Below are 20,689 nucleotides of genomic sequence, written 5' to 3'. Positions count from 1 at the left end.
CAGAGAAGCAGACATATACTTAACACACAGTGACAGATACACACGGGAAACACTCATTCACTTTCAGTTTTGTCGTTTTCCTGTCTCCGAGGAGTAATCTGTAATACAGACAGTCTGTTCTTCTGATCCTTGGCCAGACAGATATACACACGCACACAAACACACACGCGCCCTGCTGAGGTAACCATTCTGACAGGTCAATATGGCTGACGTTAAGTAGGACTTGGGAAAATGGGGGGGAATAAGTGGAGAGAAATAAACTGATAACTGCATGATGAAGGGAGATAACTTCAGGTAAGGTGGAAAAGGGATGAAAGAAACAAGACAGATCAATACACAGATCCACAATCTGCATCCAGAGAGCAGGCATTTTTCTTTTCTGGGATTTATTTTTCTGCTTTGCTCCAGTATATGTTGTGTGCACCGCGAGAACAAGCACAAAATAAACAGAATTACATATTTCCTTATTGTTTTGTCGTAGTAGTTTAGGTGTCTGTGATTTATAACGTATACACTGATGAATTGTCAGAGCGTTTGGTCCACAAACTTAGCTCATTATAAAGTTGGTAAAAAAAAATGTAAAAGCCACTTCCGTTATTTCATCCTGCTGCCAGGACTCCGCATTCTCAAATTTCGTATTTCCTAGATGACCTCGAACGCATCTCCAGGGAACGACTGAGTGTGTTACCAGGGCAACGAGTAAACTCGCTCCTTTGAAGACATGGCGCAGAATTCCAACTTTAATGCCTTTGACAGGACTCAGGAGGCAAATACCTGAGGTTTGTGTTGAAGAAAGGGGAAAAAGGGACGCAGAAAAGCGCAACTTTACGGATGACAACTGCTTTAAAACACCAACAAAGAAGAAGAAGGAGAAGAAGAAGAAGAAGAAGAAGAAGAAGCAGACATGGCGCAGCTACTGAAAATGAAAAGTAAGGGACTTAAGGAGTTCCGACAGCAGTACCTTCTCAGGAACAGGTGTGTGTTTATGTACGAGTCAATGAAAAGCACTTTGTTGTGTGTTGTCATACATACGGTTACTTGAAACTAAGGCTAATCAGCTATCAGCTAACTAACGTTACCCTAACCACATTCGGTTCTCTTTTGGTCCAGAATATGATTTAAGTGATTTTTAATACTTTGCTCAGTATATATCCGGTGTTTTTAATGTATATTTACATAGTTTTCCCTGTATGTACATTGTAATAAAGAGTAATAGCACAAGTAGTGCATAGTGTACAAGTAGTACAGTTAGTAATGTAGGTTTGTATTCCACAATGAAGGATATGTATTATTTGAAAATTAATGGATGTGAGTAATAGTTATAACATGCCTAAGTGTTGTTATTATGTAGTTACTGCAGTGCTATGTTTTATGTTTACGTGTCTTGCATGTTTTAGCCAAGCTGAAGAGAAAAGGTGGCAAGAACACCAGGCGGCCACGTGCATTCAGAGCTGGTTCAGGGCCTGCAAGGTGCAGGCTTACATCAGGTAAAGTGATAATGCATGTGAGGATGTGTGAGCCAAATGAGCCTCACTTTGGTACAGGCATTAAAATCTTACACGTGTAAGATTAGCTTTTTCCTTTGAGGATTGGAAACATTCAGACAGGGCACTTAAGGAGTTAAATTTAAGGGAAATCCTGATACTAGCTCACTTCCATAATTATCCCTCTTTGAGAGCTTTGCAAATGGCCTGGAGGAGTAAGTGTTGCTTGGCCTCTCTGCTCCTCTCACACACACTGAGAAATGAATGGCTCTGTCTCTGTGCCTCCTCCTATCCTGTGACCCCAGCACTATTCTGCGGGGTCAGCAGACAAACTTCCAGACAGTAGGTTAATTCAGATTACTTTAGTTAATTGATCAATGTGTTAAGTGGATAATTAGCAACAATTTTAGCTGCCTAAGTGCAACTCCGGGGTTGTGCTTTACCTACTATAAGCATTGATTTTCCGGGCATATAAATGGCCTTTTGGAAATTGATGACCTCACTGCAGGAAGGGAATCGCAGTGGACTTGCATTTAGAGTATGTTTGAAGATGAATACAAATTTATGCCACTGACTGAGGGTGGGGGTGGGGGTGTGTGTAAAAGGCTCATCGGACATGATTGAAAAGCCTGGAGGAGCAGAAATGTTTGTGTGTGCATGTGTGTGAGAGAGGACGAGAAATACTTTAAGGTTTATTTTCAATTGATCAAATATTCTATCAACTTATAATTATTATTTCATCACAGCGCACTCATTAGGTTTTCATTTTATGGTCATAAACACCAGAATAGTCAGACACAGAAATATACAGTTGAATTATTTCCATGTGTATCTGAATTACTCTCTACAGGGTTGTTGTGGTTTTTTTTTCCATTTAAACCACTGAAAACCAAATCCAAATAATCATCTCCTCAATGTGACTTTATTATAGACATCTGCACAAGAAAGCAATCATTATACAGAAGATATGGCGGGGCTTCACAGCAAGGGCACGTTTCAGACAAATGGTGAAGGTAAGGCAGCGCCTGGAAAGGCTATAGGTATATTGATTATGTTATGATAGCACACATTACAATTCAATTGCAATATTCCAGAAGTCTGTGCGTGTGACCTTAAGAAATGTAATTCACTCATTACACATTGGGAAATTAGCACTTAGGAAATATGATGCAATGTGATAAGGAATTCCATCTATATCACGACTCCTGAAAATGTGAAAAAAGGAAGAGGGAACAGAAAAGTGTAGAGGAGTTTATATGTGTATAATGTGCGTGTGTGTGTGTATGTGCGCGAGTGTGCATGTGTGCATGTGTGCTTTTGTAAAACAAGGCCCCATTTTTAGCATATTGCCTCCAACTGCTTCTTAATTGAACAGATTGTTGATACCAGATCCAATACCCAGTGCTCTCACGTATAATTTTCCCCTGGATTGAGTTTTGTAAACGTATCACAACAAGCTATTTATCATGCCTGTAAATTGACTGTTTGTTAAAGCATAACTGCCAGCCACTGTTTGGGAGGCATTCAAGAATTGGAAGTGGATGGGGGGGTAGTGTGTGTGTGTGTGTGTGTGTGTGAGTGGGTGTTAAATAAACGATGAGGGATGTGTCACAATACACATATGGGCTAAAAAGGGGCTGTTTGGTCTCATTTGGAAACAGACGAGCGCTAATTTGAATCACTCGAAATTACCACAGTGCGCTATTTTGAATTATCCTTCAGAGATTTTATTCAAACCCCTCGTTCTCTCTCTCTCTCTCTCTCTCTCTCTGTGTCTCTCTTTTTCTCCCTTGCTGGCCTTATCGCATGTAACATGATGTGCACAAAGCCTCATCTCCAAACATCAAGCTAAATTTACAGCCTCCTTTCAAGTCTTTGTCTCCCCCCTTCCACTGTTCCCTCTCTCCCCTGTCGTTATTAAAAAAGACGTGTTGAGATATGAATCCCTTTTATGGCCCCGACTCTCCAGTTTGCTCCTGAAATGTGCCCCCAGTGGTCGGCTGAAGCGTTTGGTGTGTGACGGCTCGTCGGGTGCGCCGCTGAATATTCTCTGGCCTTTTGTTAGTCTCTTCTGGCAGCGCTGTCATTGATTATGAAATCCAGCGGAGAGCGTTTGGCTGTCATACATCTCCATTAGCTTGCTGCTTGACTACCATAGATTTTCTTGGCCCTTGTCTGTGTTAGTGTATTAAAAGAGTACCGTCCTCCCCTTGATACAAAGTCCCACTAACCACTTTCTCTCTCTCTCTCCCTCCGTTCTCTATCCTCCTTTTCATCGTTCCTCTTGTCTCTCTTGCTTTCCCTCTATACTTTTTCCCCCCTATCCATCCTCCCTTCCTTCTTCATTGGCCCTATCTGTGTTGCTTCTGTGCAATGTATTATGTATAAAGAGCTCTTTATCTTTGATGCATGCTGTGGACAGATCAGAGGGCCGGGAGAAAAGGTGTAATGTCATCTTTTCCTTTTGTGTTCACAGGAGGCATATTTTATCATGAAGATGAATTTCTACGAGGAGATGGCGGTCAGGGTAAATATCAGCAAATGGAGCACTGTGGTGGGGGGGCCCTCTGTTTCTCTGCATGCGCTGTAATTGGTAGGCCCATCAATTGCACACATTTTAGCATTTCTTCATGAAATTTCGCTGCAAAAACTAGCCATCCTAAGACTTTTGTTTATCTCACATGCCTTTTTCTTAAAACAAACAGAATGCACTTCAGACGAAGCAGAAAAAGTTTGGTGATGTTGATCTCCTGCGCAGATTTACTAGTTCGTCAGCCACACGTTTGTATACACAACCAGATGCGTTGTGAGTGTAGTTGTTTGCACACTAGCAATGCACTCTTGCTTATACCGCGCTTGTTACTGTAGTATTCCACTAGGGGGCACACCACAGGACTCGGTCCGTACAGATCTACGGAAATAGCACGGAGACACTGGAGGAGGTTAGTTGTGGTTACAGTAGCTATGTGTGTTGCATGACGCCATACACACAACCTGTAAAGAGATTGCCACACCCAGCAGGATACAGGATACACTCAGACTGGACCAGGATTTAAACAGGAGTAGAAAGTACACACGGACAAGGGAAAACAGGCACTTTTGTGGCATTTTGTTATGTTATTTTGTTTATGTGCAACAATATTTAGGCCATTAATTGAGCCGTGTATGGTGACAACATAGTCCAATGTTTCTTCCCCCCCCCCCAACTGCTACCACTCTCTTCTCATAAATCATGGCGCCTTGGCTGTGACTGATATTGTAGCATTTTTACACAGAAACATATTTTTACAGTTCCATGTAATGTACTCTTTGGGTTAACAGTTTCAATCTCCCCAAACCATTAAAAGGATCTATAGGCCAAAAAAAACCTACTAGTTTATTGAAGTCAGTATCTATTTGGACATACCAATCGTTTCATGTTGGTAGAAAACCCTGAAAAAGTAGGTCTTTGCATTTAAAACTTATAGAAATAGAAATAGAATCAAATAAAGCTGACCACCATTTTGTTGTGGAAGTGGAACAAGCTGTGTTGATGGAAGGTCTTTATTAGCCATTTAGAATTAATCATAATTTTCTTTAGAAAGCAATAGGAATTGCAATGGAAAAAAAATGAATTGGAAAGACATTTTCTCAATGGTTTGTACTGGGTTTAATAATGGCCAAAAAAAAAATTTCCTTGTGCTTTTCTTCAAAACATTAATTGAGAATTCCTGTGAGAATTCCTCTACAGACTCTCAACTCTTTGCTCATACATCGCAGGTATTTGGGCAAACTCAAGTCATTGTTCAGAGAGAGAGAGAGAGAGAGAGGCTGTTGCAAAGTAAATGAAAGACAAGTGTGAACATCAGAGAAATATTCAGTGTGTAAATAGAGAGACCCAAAGGGAAACAATCATCTCAGATTCACCTTGTGACACTTCCTTTGAATCAATTGTGATTTTATTTTTCTTTCTCCTCCCGTTGTCTTCATCACAAAGTGGGAGCTAACAGAGGATAATGTATTAGGGCCGTAATAGAAACCAGTGTTTACATAGCGCACCCTGGGTTTGTATTAGATTCAACAGCATTGATTTCACTAGTCAACAAAGGTCAGCAAGAACTCAGGAGGTGGCAATTACTTTATTTAAAATTATCTATTGACTGGCAGATCAATGCTAATTCTCATTTTGCTCTTTGTTGGTTTTTTTTTTGCCATCCTCCACTCCGTCTCTTCTCTCCACCTCCCTCTTCTCACACTGTGATTATTCTTTTACCTGCCATTGTTTTAATCTCCTAATTAGTCTGAAGGACATCCACCCCCTTGCTTTAAAATGGTCCACTGGTGTGTCTGTGTGTGTTGCACCAGCTAATCTGCAGCCTCCACAATCAATGGGGACTGATACAGTTAAATGTATGAAGTGATGACAGCTGCCTATTCCACCTTGGACTGTCCCGCCCTCATTCCCGAGGGGAAAACAAAAACTGCATGCATGTTAATGTGCGGTTTAAAAGTTTTTACTCATCGTTCGAAAAGTTTTCTCTCACTTGTGTGTCATGACAATTATCTAATGTAATGTTTCTATCTCAAAAAGACATAGAGCGAAAGATTTCCGAATCGAAAGATTTCCGATTGCTTAAGCTTCTTAAGCAAAATGTTTATCAAATATAGACATTAAAAATGGCCATTCAATATAATGGAAAGGAACTTGAGAGTGTTAGGGGATGCGCGCGGCCTTGTATGTGCGTACAGAAATGCGACGAGGGAACGTGGTCAAGTGCGACTTTTATAAATGTTTGATCCCTCACAGATCCAGCGGAGATGGAGAGGATTCTATGTGAGGAAATATGTCCACAACTTCTATGCGCGCAAGAAGTACCTGGCAGAAGTGTCCTGGAAAAACAAAGTGATCAGGTGAATTTCTTTGCAGCTTCACCACTTTTATGTGTTTTGTTGCAGTATTATAGTATAAACAAATTTCTTTTCGAGCACCAGTACTGTAGTCCTCAAAAACCTGGTCCTAATGAGGCAGAAGTGAAGAATCCCTGAGTTCTGAGGATGTGAAGGTAGATTAATGTTAAGGCTAGACTAGACTAAGGCTAGTCCAGGTTTAGATTAAGTCCTAATGGCTACATTTTTTTATATACAGAAAGGAATGAAAGAGACTGAGGGAGTGAGTGTGAGTGTGAGAGAGAGAGAAAGAGAGAGAGAGAGAGAGAGAAGTCCTCTAAAGCGCTTGAGGCCAAGAGTGGGAGAAGTGAACGATGTGAAGAAATTAAAAATTAGCCTCTGATTTGAACCACAGCTCGTGCATTAATAAAACATCCCATGCTCCAGGGCTTACTGCTACAGATACACCATCTTTTATTTTTGACAAAAAAAAAAAAACTCACGTTTATCTAATGGTCACATTTTTAATGTTGCTAATATATTTTACCAGAAAATATCTTTAGGCTTCTGCTAAAATTAAATGTAAATTTGTTAAAGTGCTCCTTGGATCACTGACTTCCCCTCTCAGTTCCCCACCAGCGTTTCCACCTTTCCTCTGCACCGATGCCCCTTTTAGAGTTGAGGGGGGGGTTGAGGTTGTTAAAGTCCATTAAGGAAGTGTTGCCACTGCCGTTTTATATATCACACAAAGACAAACACACACAAATGCAAACTGTGTTCCAGTACATTCAGCTCTACAACTGATGAATAAATATGTGAAAGTAGCATAATTGTGCTTTTAATCTCCGCATCAAATTTGACAATGAACTAGAATGAGCACTTTTTTACAGACACCGTGGTGTAAGTATGTTATTTATGTGTAATTAGACGAAAGATTACACAGCTTGTGAAAACGCGTTACACGACCATGGAACAGGATTTAAAATAAGAATATCAGAAACTAGGACAATAACATAAATGTATTTATTTATAAAATAGTTTGGAGTCTTCCGAATAATTATAAATATAAATAATAAATATCATATAAATAAATATCATCCATACTTTGTCCATGTCTCTCCACCCTTTTACATAGTACACTTTAAAAACACACCTAAATACAAAGAGTGTCATTAGACCAGATAAAAGTAAAATGTTGTAAATATAAATTGTGTGAGTCTGTGAGAGACACACACACACACACACACACACACACAGCCCCTCCTTCACAGTGCTTTCTGGTGTTGAGGTCACTTCACTTCTCCAGTTAATCACATGTTTATTTAGTAGTGCCGGAGTCACAATCAATTAACACCCCGGCAGTATTTATTTAAAATATCCTCTTTGTGTTCGCCGTTAAGCCCTCGGATTGCACGCTGCCTGATCGCTCACCCGGTGAAGGCCCGCTTTTTAATCCAGCAGCATGCTCCGTCCCTGAGTCTCTCTGTCTGTGTGTGTGTCTGTGTGTCCGACCTGCTGCATAAATGATTCAAAATTGGACTAATGGTCCCCATTTAGTGCAGGCTGATCCGCTGTGCATGGCAATTTAAAGACTGCTGAACCTCTCTCCCTCTCTCTCTCTGACTCTCTTTAAGTGTCTCTTTCTCTCTTGTGACCCCCCCCCCCCCACATTAAACCATCTTTTTCATTTCACAAGGTACAGCATTCTGCTTATATTCACTACCGACACCACCCTTATCCCCTGCCCTCACTCCGCCTCTCTCCTTCAATCTCTCCTTTCTTTCTTCTAATCTCCCTCCATCAGTTTAGCTTGATCCCTCTCTCACTCTCTCTTTCTTTCTTTCTTTCTTTCTCTCTCTCTCTGTGAGCAGTTCACAGTGCCTCGGTGTCCATCCATCCTTCCTCTCCTGCGTAGCCTAATGAAGTCAGGACCCCAGCGCAGTCCCCACTCTGCCACAGTTTTCCTTGATACCCCAACAATTCATCACTTTGTCAGGGAGACACTTAAAGTTCCTGGGCTTTAATAAGGGCATTCAGCGGGACGACGGGGGCAATTAGGGAAGAGGAGTGAGTCGGCTTTGCATATTTACTAAATGTGCTGGTGTCATCGCTGCTGCCACCAACATGGACTGTTGACTGCATGAATTATTCCTCTATCTGCAATAAACAGCTGGGTAATTATTACCACCATAATCAGATAAATAATTCTTCCTGTGTTGCACCGACAACAACATCTTTTAACGTGTGTTCTCTGCAGAAATGGCAAAGCCCAGGGAAAACATATAGACTTGGCGTTGCCAGGCTGAACAGCGCAAGTGTTATTTTGTCTTTTCATGCTATACGGTCCCCCCTCTCTTTTTCTTCTTTTTACCCCCTCTTTTCATTCTTTCCGTCTCGTGTGTTCCTCTCAAGGACATTCATGAAAAGAGAGACGGCGTGGTGGCGAGTGTGTGGGCCTGCCTGTACGCCTGCCCTGCCATCGCTCTCTCCACTTCTATGCGTTAGTCTTTCTTTGATTGCTCTTTCTTTCTGATCCAGTTTGGGTGGAGACAAGTTCACTCCTTCAGTCTGATTGGATTTGTATATTCAGTATGTGTGTGTGTGTGTGTGGGCTTGTATGTGTGTTGAAGTATAATCGGGGTGCCTCTTAGGGAAATTACTTTTAAGAGTGAAAACTGTGCAGAAAAGTTGAGAAAATCTGTAGGAATATTGTTTAGGGACCATTTTTTTGTTAGTTTGCTCTTGTGTACATGTTTATAAAAAATAGTGCGGAATATAAAAGTTAAAAAAATATTTATATGTGTATAAATATGAAGCAGCAAAGCAAAATGATTTGAAATAAAGGTGTTATAATGCATCACAAAGACATCCAGTTAGTCTGTAATTAGAGACCTTATATATCAGTGAGTATCCAAGGAAAATAACAAACTAATTCAACCCTGGAATCAACCATTAACTATCGGCATCTTCTCATTGTATCTGTTTTACTACTTCAGTGAGTGAGTTAATCAATCAGTCGGTCACGGTAAGTCACGAGGGCGTTGGAGGCTCAAAACATCGAACTGGTCACTGTCTAAAATGATTCACTCACTACCCTCTTCTTGCCAGCTACTGAATCATTTAATTGGAGCAATTAAAACAGCCAATCAGGTCAAGTCTCCATTAAATATTTAGAACCCGACCAATTAGTTACCCTAGTGCAGGACTGGTCGAGCACAGGTGTCGCCCGCTGCACGATAGTGCTTCACTCTCTGATATCCCATCAGCCCTTGACCCCCAACTCACCCAGTGTGAACCAGGGAAGTAAATAATAGAGGAAGGAATTAAGAATTATAGCTTCTCTATATTAGCCATTTTAATAAGTTAACAGTGCAGGGTCGAAATGTCAGTGAGGATTTCAGTTATTTCAAAGCGTTCCAAGACGGCTTGATTATCTTGTCCAGAAGTTCAGCAGCCGTTAAAGGTAATCTGCAGTCTGAGGGCTCCCGCTGCGTTTTATCACCACTTAATCAGAATTCAAAGTTCAACAGTTATCCCTGTATGTAATTGGTGGTAGATAAACTATCGAGTGAAACTTAAGTCCTTCTCAGAAAGTTCCTGGTTCGTTCGAAGTCCGTCCATCGATCATTCAGGTGAAGAACATCAAATGGGAGCTTGCTTCAGTGCCGCAACATGATTATAGACAAATTCTGCTGTTATGATGCAGATGATTCGCTTGTGGGAGGAAGAGGTGGAATATGTATCATAATCTGCCATCTCTGGTGTTACAGATTTTGATTCAAAATGATGTACATGGTCAGCTGCTGGTTATATTTCACATATAATGCACAGTAACTTACTTCTTTCTTTCTTTCCGTCTCTCTCACACACACACACACACACACGCCGTGCGCACACATACGGAGCGTGTGCCGCGTGTAGAACAGGGCTAATGAGGGCTGTATGTTGTGGCGGCTGGTTGGGTCGACACAGATCGAGGTGCCTTCAGCCGTTACAAATCTGTTTGGCTTTTGTCCACTACACAGCAATTAATAACACTGGGGCTGGGGGCAGGGAAGCAAAGGTCAGCCATTCACACACACACACAGGCAGACACACACACACAAGAGCAAAAGTGTGTGCGCATGAAGCATGGACACTGAGGCGCATACGCGTGCAGCTCGGACATAAACATGCACAAACCCACAGAAACACTGTCTTGTTAAACACACATTATGTGCCACACACACACACACACAGTGCTATGCATATTTCATTTATTTTGTAATTTAATCTGGTGTGGAGGAGGGAATGAGATTGCAAAGTGTTGTGATTTCTTTTTAAATGTCAGTCGCAGCGGAATGTGTTAACCCCACATTACAGACACGCGATGAACGTTGTGGTTGGACGGTGGCGATGCTGGACAGACAAGAGACTGTAGAGAGAAGGTGGCGAGTATAAGGAGGACAAAATAAGGTTGTTGATGAGCTTTGTTGGAACTGTTATCGATAATGTTCTGGTTGAATTAGATTGGTTTTGTGTGAGTATGCGTGCGTTTCCCAGATTACCATGGCATGTGTGTTTTAGTAATTGTTTCCAATTCAGCTTTTAACTTATTACCTCTTGTAACAATAAGGCTGTGGGATTACAGAATGAAATTGCTATGTATGGGTTTTTAATGCATCCCATTTAGCCACATTTGCCTAGCAGATGTCACAGACGGACCTGTCCTGCTTGCTGTGATGAAATATATCCATCATCCTCCCACTTACAGCTGCTTACATGCTCATTTTGCTTCTCTGCTTCAGTGCAGTGTCGTTCTCCTATTTCACTCTCGTTTTAGTGTCTCTGTTTTTGTTGGGCACTTATTTATCCTAAGGACATGTCGGGGAATCGTTAAACTAAACAATGTGTTCTAAATACACTCTAAAGCTGCTTCAGCCCTGCACTGACATTTTCTTCAGACATCTCTGGGACTTTTCCTGCCGCTGCCTTAGTGAAAATGTTGATAAATGCAGGAATGAGCCCGTGTGAGGAAACATTTCCAAAAATTGAAGAGGGAGTGAGTGGCTCTAATGTCCTCCCTCCTACATGCTCAAGCCTGGCACCATCTCTCGCTTGGATATTGTGTACATTTTACCCTCTGAATGCATCTGTTTCAGACAACCTCTTGCTGCATTCTTCATATGTGAAGGACAAACTCTGGAACATTGGGTCTGGACCTGATTCAGGTCTTAAAACGCTTGGATGTTTACTTTGTACAGGTGTCTCCCTTATTGTCGGCTATATACTTTTATTGTCGGTGTAACTTCTCAGCATAAGCAAATGTCCGTTACATTTAAACCACTGCCAAATGAGTTGCAGTTTACATCGAGGAAGCGTAACAGACAAGCTACTTAAGTATCAAGTCAAACACAGTTGATGTTTATTTATGTGTGTGTTTCCCTGTAGGAGCGGCCTGGATGAACTTGAGGAACTGCAGAAGAGAGAGCGAGACTGTCTGGATGTCATTAAAGAGCAGACGAACAAGGTTTACCAGGCTCACCGTTTACACCACCTTCTCAGTACAAAGCAGGTTTGTTCTCATGACAATCAGACAAGATACAAACATTGAGAGTGTATTTCCATCATCTTAACCCTGTGTCTGATGATTTGTTCTAGAACTTAGTTGATTTGGTTTTTGGACCCGCCCCCCAGACCCATTTGGTCTTAAGAAAAGTTGTGGGAGGGCTCTAGTTTGGATATTTCACTGGCTGTGTGGACACTAATTAGTGGGGAAGCTAGCACACGATATGCAATCCATGTACAACAAAGTTATGTTATAACTGGAACTGTGGATGCTTCATTATGGAACCGTGGTGGGCCACCACTTTCTAGATTATAAATGGGAAACGCAAATAATGACTCATATTTGTCCAATAACATGTGCATATGTATATACATGGTTGAATTTGGAGGGTCTCAGCACAGGTAATAAATTACATCTACAGAGTACCTCTAGAAACTGCCTACAGGGAGAGAAATGTCTTCTTTCCTTTTGTCAACACAGGTGGGCTGTGTGAAGTTTAGATATATGCGTGTGTGTGTGTGTGTGTGTGCGCGCGCATGAGTAAGTATGTGTCTTCATGACTCTTCTGATGTGCTGAGTGGATTGTTTTAGTGCTTCCCCTAGCACAGGTGTGTGTGTGTGAGAGAGAGAGACTCCCTACTGGGATCATAATGAAGACAAAGCACACTGGTCACTGTTGATTCAGCACCACCACTCCCCTTACTTTCTCTCTCTCCACCTCTTTCTCTCTCCTTCATGCCAGTGCAAACAGCATTGTCATCATCCGACTCACTACCTTCCCCCCTGCAGGTAGTTCGTGGTCACCCAAGATGGCCTCACACACACAACTTTACACATTTATTTATTGAAATAGTGTAAGTTGGAGAGCATTTTGGAGTTAGTCGGACTTCATGTGTTCAGAATTGGTTTTATTTAGGGTATTTAGGGCCGTTTTTTTTGTTTTTTTTAAATGCTCATGGAAGAGAGAGAAAACAAGTGGGGAACTTTGTCTGTTCCTCTCCACCCTCTGTCAATCTCTTTCTCTCTATACCTCGCTCTTTTTTCTCTTTCTCTGCATATGGCAGGGGACTCTTTCCCTTCGTAGCTTTGACCTTGTCAGCAGTGAATAGATGGCTCTCCCACACAGTTCATCCTTCCTCACTTCTCGGACCCCAGCCCACACACACACACACACACACACACAGGGAGAGAGAGAGAGAGAGAGAGAGAGAGAGAAAGAGAGAGCTTACCAAAAGGCACCAAGTCCCTCTGACAGAGACAGAGAAGGTGTGTTCCTGGGGTCAACGTCATTGCTCTTCCCGCAGCTAGGTTGGTACTTTTGGGCTTGTGTGTGTGTGTGTGTGTGTGTGTGTGTGTGTGTCTGTAGGAGACTCACTTTTGTGTATGCGTTTGCACGGTGTGTATGTCCCCCGTCCTTCTGTCCTGTCCTGTGGATGTGTGCACCCATCCTGATTGCATTTTATATGAAAAAAGTGTTACTGAAAACATAATTGCATCATAATGAGAATTTTGGGTCAGTCTTTCTTATATTTTGTGTAATTATATGTTGTATTATTATTATTATTATCATTATTTTGGTTATTCAGTTAGCACACATCCTGAGTGAACTAGAATTACACCTCCAACAAATCCAAGAGGCAGTGCTGATGATTGCCCAGACTCAGAGAAGAAATGAATGTAAACTAAGTAAACTGTGACTTTGACTTCAATTATATAACTGTTCAAAATGAGTTTTGTTTTTTCATGCATTGTTAGGTTTTTATAAAAAGTTCTAAAAACATTCTGAATGTTGTAACTGTGAGACATGAACATGAAGCTGGTAAAAGCTTCAGTCATGGTTCTCTGGAGGCAAAAACTGGCAAGTCAAGGCTGTCTAGTTCTCAGATGACTTTATCTACATATCAATTAGTTATTGATCAATATTGCCATAAACACGTTGGCTTCCCCAGCTTTAAAAAAAGCACACACAATTGTATCTGAAAGCATCCAGTGAATCAAAGAAAAAGAGGTAATTATTCATGAAGTGTAAAAGTAGTGCTTGAGTGCTCCTCTGCTGATCCACCCATCGTGACTGGTGACTTGTGACTTGTTAACATAATAACCAATCAGCTGTTGTATCTACAACCCATAGTTGAGGAAATCAGAGTAATTGAAGTTGAACTAATTAACTTCTCTACGTTCATTCTTTGAGGCTTGACATTTTCTGAGATTTGCATCAGACGTATACTCATGGCCAAAAAAATGAAACATTTACTAATTAACCAGTCTGTTAATAAAAATGTGATGTTAATGAAGCTGGTTTAATTTTCCACATGCCTTTTCTCTCTCTCTCTCTCTAACCTGTCCCAGTCTTTGTGAGTGACCTAAATAGTAAGTGGTGTGATTAGCATATAGAGTAGATACCGAGTCCTCCAACTCAGAGCTTTGGTCTGGTAATTAACTTAACAGGCAAAAGGATTATTGTGATTTAAATAATTTGTAATGAGGCTGACTGTGTCAAATCTGTCTCACTTCAGACCAGTGGAGGCAGTATACTGTGCATATGTATTATGTACATGTGTCCCAAAAAACATAAAACACCAAGACAGTCTGGTGTCTGTGTTTGAACTCAAATTAATGTTCCATGACTTTATAGCACTTAAATGTCAAATTAGCTAATACTACTTGAAGTGTTGCATTCAGGCCTCGTCATGTAAATAAACGGCTCCAGCTAAATAAGTGCTCATGTGTATTAGGGCTCACAGATAAAGGCTGTTGTTGTATTTTCTACACCCGTGAACATATGAAGCATCTCTTATGATAATTATATCATCATTTCAGGCATCTATATACCCATCAATTTGTTTATGTTAGTGTGGGTTTGTCTGCATTGATCCACACAACCCTAATTTTACTAGGACACCAACCAAGCAGCCAAAGGTTTACCCCTACAGATAAAACAACATGGATTTGCATGGTACATATGGTTCATTGAAAGGGCAATAACAGGCGGATCTTTCATGGAAAACGTGATTAAAAGTTGCTAACAAAACTGATGTTTTACTTCACTACTTAATAGTTTCAATGACTAACTGCTAGTTTCAATTTAAGCTGTCCCAGGAGTTAGCTGCTCCATAATTTTCAATATAATGTTTCCCCTGATAAACAAAATTACTTTTTGGTTTTCCCAAAATTCTCGTTGACTAAAAAAAAACAAATAGTGATCGGGGAGTAAAACGCCCTCGAGGATTTCTTGGAGCCTCAAAGTCCTTGGTTTGAATGTGTGAGGAAACCTCAGATTCTCGTCTTCCTCTTAACTTGATATCGTCCCCTGATATTTTCAATTGCAGCACAATGTTTTTTTAATAAAAAGTGAAGCTTTGATAATGATAATATCCTGTCCAAAATAGCGTGTCAGAAAGACATGTACACGCTGGCCCTCTCACTCACGTTCCCTGTAATAAATTGTTAACCTTTCTCTCCCTCTTTCTCTCAGCGCCCAGGGATCTTCAACTCTCCATTCAGGCCAGGTCCCCATGAGACAGAGCTGCTGCTGAGGCAGGTCAAGTACCATCGCCCCACCAGACTAACTCCCAGTGGCAAGACTTGTCTCTTGGGCATTCCTGACTCAACAGCACCAAGTCTTGGATCCCCGGGTAGGAATACCTTAGGAACCTGCTCCTCCAGGCCCATATTGCCCCCCATTGCCAGCAAGAAACAGCAGATGCTCTTGGTAAGCTTGATTGTGTGGCTTTGGGTAACTATCAAATGTTAGTGGGGGGTACAATTTATAAACAGTAGGTCCTATGCACAGCTCTCAGTCAGTGTTACTTGGCCAACCAGGACGACCTGTCCTGTAATGCATAATTGTTAGTCACTGGAGGGAATATGTGGGGCATAATTGTTATGTGGCAGTTGTGTAGTCAACCCAGGAGTGGACACAGACACAGTGGAAGCAGTAAAGATTTAAATATTAGATACTTGGCACATATATCTGCAGGGACGCAGCGACAGGATTCAAAGATTCTGCAAAATGTATTGCTCTAATGTTTTGTGCTCAGACAGGGAAGGCATTTGTCTGATGAAGGTCTGAGCACTGACAGGTTGCAGCGACAAATCTGTCAATTCAAAGTTGGACAGTGTGCACAATGTTTTTGTTTGCTAGCAAGTTCCATAAAGGTTCATACTCAAAATGGGGAGAGCTGAGTCCAGGATGGTAGGGTCTAAAGATCACAGCAGGCAAGTCCAGACGTGGGGGGAAACAGAATTACTATCAGGGTATGAACAGGGAAGCTCACAAAAGGCTACGATCACAAGCTGTGCGCTGACTGGACAGTGGTTGTGCTGTGGCAGTGCTGGGTATATGAAGGCAGGCTGATTGCAGGATTAGTTGCAGCTGATGATTCTGCTCTGGCACACATGCACCTTCCACAGTCGTTACCGAGTCCACACTAACTGACTGGTTTCCGCTGATTTTGATGACTGAAAGACTGGAGATCACACATTTTATGACTGCACCTGATGAGGGATCATAGACTACATGATTTGTCAACTGAACTCAGCAAACTTTCATGCAAACGCTCGCAAGAGTGACTATGTCGCCTCTGTCTTCTCCTTTTCATTGACTGTTGGCAACATGTGTTTGCAGACAGGGGAGGGTGAGACAGGCACACTTGGGAAGATGCATCAAATCAGTAGTCTGAGCCTGAAGATTTAGACCAACAAAAGGGCTCTTGGTTCAAGTTCCAGTTCAAGCAAGGCCTTTCTGTGTGGAGTTTCCATGTCCTCTCCAGAAACTCTGACTTCCTCCCACAATCCAAAGACATCAACATCTATAAAGCCGTTATTAATACCGAAACCTCTGTCTTGGTGATTGAAGCTGTAAAGCGACACACCGGCTGCATTTTACCTGATTGAATAGGTGCTGTCAGTTGAGAATGTGTTTATTTAAAGTAAATTAATTTGTCCTAGTCCAGTTGTGCGTTCGTGTTCTGCTTGTGTCAACGTATAGCAACATTATGTGAGCGTGTGAGTGTGTGTGAGAGATTTGATGAGGAGTCATTTCAGTATTTGTGTTATTTATGGTCTGTAGCTCTTTATGGCAGCGTGCTTTTGGTTTCTAGTAATGTAAAACATACAGTAAGTGAGCAGAAATGAGGCGTGGATTTGTCTCGTTTTATTGGTGCTCGTGCTCGCACACACACACACACACACACAGACAGCTGGCAGTAGTTAGGGCCAGTTCATTAATGGTGTCAGGAAAGTCTCCTTGTGCTGACATGGAGAAGAATGCATCATTTACTTATATTTATACACATCTGTCTCTCTCCGTCTCGTCATTGCTGTGTTTCTTTTGTGCAGGAAGTCTTTTCTTCCCTTCTTCTGCACGCGCCTCCCCCCCCCACCTCCCAGTCACCCTTCCCTCTTGTGATAACGATCTAGTGTGATGGATAAGGTTGAGGTGCTGGCTGTGGAAGTGGTCAGGCCAGGCCACTGATCCTGTGGCGATAGGAGCAAGGACAGGGTCCCTGTCCCTCCCTCTATCTCTCCACTCTCTCCCCCCCCATCCTCCCTCCTCTTTTTTAACACCAAACAACAACTGAAGGTCACCTCCAACAAACCAGCAACATTTAAATTAATGTGCACAATTTTACACATTGCTTTTGGGGAAAACCCCCACAGAAATTTCCACAAATGATGCAGTAATGCAAATTTAGAGGTTTCGGTTTTAACAGACGCTTTGTGTAGTATGTTTTGCCAAAAATGTCTTTTGATTGTGAGTGAGGACGTCTTCCTTTCTATTTGTCCAACAATAGAAAACATGGAATATTGCATTTCAATCAGTGGGAAAGTCCTCAGCTTTCATTCACTTATTTTCACAATGAAAATTTTAGAAAGGACAAAAGATCCATTTGTGTGTGTGTGTGTATGAGACAACAGACAACCCGTTGCTCCTGGGAAGGAGCCACAATGTCACAGTGAAGACGTACAGTGAAGAGAATGACAGACAGCTGTTTCAAGTTTAACTGACGTGAGATTTGGTCCCAAAACTATGCGTTGGATCGAAACATGTTTACATTGTTTTGCGACTTGTCCGTTGAACACACGCGTAAGACCAGAACATAAGCAATCATGACAGTTAAGATATTGTGCCTGTTGGCTGCTCACCAATGGAAACAGACGTGGAATATACTGCATGTACCAAGTGACTTACAAGTCCAGGTTAGAAAGACTAAAGCTGGGGACACACTACACAACTTTCCTCGCACATGACTGGTGCGAACTCAACTGTGAATTGTGAGTAAAATCGGACAAAAAAATCTTGTAGTGTGTCCCCAGCTTAACTCTGAGTCATTCTGGAGCCCAGTCACAGATCACTGAGCTCTCCATCATGTCGGGATGGTGAAGGAGGTTGTGACAGTGACTATTTGTGAAGAGACAATGCAGCTTTGAAAGCCTCCCCCTAAACAAAAAAGTCCCACCATTGTTGAAGTGTCCTATTGTGGTGTCACTATTTCTAATGGAAATGCTCTATTTTGTCTGTTTGGCCCGTAACCTTTTAGGAGATGTGCACAAATAAGGACAAAATGAACTCAGAGGACAGTCAGAAGGTTCCTGTGGGGTATAAAAAAAGCCTTCACTCTGCCATGCTTTGTGTTTTTTATTACTCACTCTTTGTCTCTTCCTCTCTGTTTCTCTATGGCTTCTGTTTTTCTGGAGTACAGATGAAATGGACAGGCCTCAGGTTTTAGCAGCACATCGCCACCACTTATGGGAATGGGATCAGAGACAAGAAGTGATCATTTTGTGATTATTGTGTCTCACTTTTGTGTGGTTGTGTTTTTTCTTTTTTTCCAGGGTGTGCAAAAACAGCCAGGGGAAGTGTGGGAGCAGTGTGTGCGTTGTCCCGACCTGATGCATCTGCAGTCGTCATACGCTCACCTGGAGGAGGCTAAGCATCAGCTGCAACAGTACAAGTCCATGAACATTGATAACGGCATGCTGTTCGAACAATACACAGATGCCCACATGCAGAATTAGACCGTAACATATATACACTTGTGCAAACACAAGTGTATGAACTCTGAAAACGGTGTGATATAGGGAACTACTTTGCTGGTTTAAATGAATATTATCAATGTACTTATATACATCAAAAGAAACACAATTTAGCTTTATTTGTTCATGTTAGAGCTCAGACATATTAGTATTGGAGGGCTCACAGTCAGTAAAATTAGATGCCAAATAGCATCTTTATGTAGATGATACAGTGTCTTTATCAGTTGTGTCTTCTGTGAGTCAAACCATTGCTGAAGGACTCACTCCATGGACTTAGGTTGATTCAGTGATGAGAAAACAAAGTTAATGACTTTTTTTCTAAATCTCATTGGGAGTCCCCGCTCACAACCAACATATATCTCACTACTCAGCCCGGAGACCAAATTGAAAAGAAAACAAAAACACTTTTGGCTGGAGGACAAAAAAGAAATTTCATTCAGGAACTGGCTCATTTGTGTTTTAGCTATTTCTTGTCCTTTGTTTTTTTGTATGTTGTGCCATATTTTCTCTAATTTTAAACACAATGAGTGTTTAAGCTTTTATTTACAACTAACCTGAGCTGAACTTCACTCTTTACAACATTGACAACATTATTATTATTGTTATTGGATATCCCAGATCATGTTTTTTGTAAACTGTGGTTTCTTTAATTTGATTGTGATGTAAATGTTTCTATTATCTATCATAGTTTTTCTGTCTTTCTCTTTGTTATCGTGCAAATGAAACAGCTGTTGTGCAAGTCAAATTTCACACTTAGCTGTGTGACAAAGTTTTATCAATCGATCAATCGATCACTCATCAAGTCAACACTGTGCAGAGATGAATAATAAATGCTGCTTTCCTGCTATCTTGGTAAAAATAATTAAACTGCTCTGTGTGTCTGTATAAAACACAGGGTTATGTAGATGTGGTTAATTGTATAACCCATTTATAACGCAGTGCTAATAAGATATGGTCAACTTTATTGCACATTTTAGGGGTTTGGTTTAATATTTTTAACCAGAAATTCTATGTTTATTTATTTAAGTGAGTTTTTTTTATTTATTTACTTATTCATATGTGTTCTTATTTCATTTGTAGCTGTGGTTTTAAATAAGACATTACCAAGATTAACAGAGCTCTTCTGTCTGGAGCTTGGTCATGACACCAGCTCACACCTGACTTTTCAAGATGAAGCAGACTGAATATCTTGGGGTTGTTTGAAACGTGTCGGGGGTTGTTTTTTTTTTTTCTTCCTCTAAAAGAATAAGAGAAAACACTGAGAGGAGGTGTAGCCTAACCCTTTCAATTTGAGTTGCACAAATTTGTCAAAAGTGACAGCAATTTAATAAATCGCTGCTCTCCATCACACACTCACACACACACACACACAAACACATGCATACGCACACCCAGCCACATACCTACATGCAATTCCCATACATGCCCTCCACTGCCCCCTCTCCATGTATACGTAAATGAGGTATATGCATGTGTGTGTGTGTGTGTGTCGGAGGGAGAAACTGTGCGTGGGCCCTGCAGTCTGGTCCAGGCATTAGGTAATTGACTGTGTCTTTGCTCAAGGCCTTTCATGGATCACCGTCCTTTATTAGCTCACTTCCCAGCACACACACAAATACACACACACACACACACACACAAAGTTCCCAGCAGCTCCACCCCAACCTCTTACCCCACCACCAGTGCCCAGACCCACCTGAAACGAGGAGTGAAACAAGAGAGAGAGAGCGAGGAGCAAGGCAGTGACAGGGGA

At 41.4% G+C, this 20,689-nt stretch overlaps 1 protein-coding gene across 1 annotated transcript; it reads left to right on the top strand.

Moving 5' to 3' along the window:
- Positions 1 to 692: 692 nt before the first annotated feature.
- On the top strand, positions 693 to 19,798 carry spata17 (spermatogenesis associated 17). Its single transcript, XM_044029830.1, has 8 exons — positions 693 to 975; positions 1,398 to 1,487; positions 2,416 to 2,497; positions 3,961 to 4,011; positions 6,271 to 6,374; positions 11,781 to 11,904; positions 15,374 to 15,610; positions 18,736 to 19,798. Exons 1-8 carry the CDS (start codon positions 905 to 907, stop codon positions 18,916 to 18,918), a joined length of 942 nt encoding a protein of 313 aa, XP_043885765.1. The 5' UTR covers positions 693 to 904; the 3' UTR covers positions 18,919 to 19,798.
- The last annotated feature ends 891 nt before the right edge of the window (positions 19,799 to 20,689 follow it).

Source organism: Solea senegalensis, linkage group LG7 (assembly GCF_019176455.1).
Source record: "Solea senegalensis isolate Sse05_10M linkage group LG7, IFAPA_SoseM_1, whole genome shotgun sequence".
In the NCBI taxonomy this organism is placed as follows: Eukaryota; Metazoa; Chordata; class Actinopteri; order Pleuronectiformes; family Soleidae; genus Solea; species Solea senegalensis.
The sequence above is the reverse complement of the archived record's forward strand: the minus strand, read 5'-3'. Positions and strand labels throughout refer to the sequence as shown.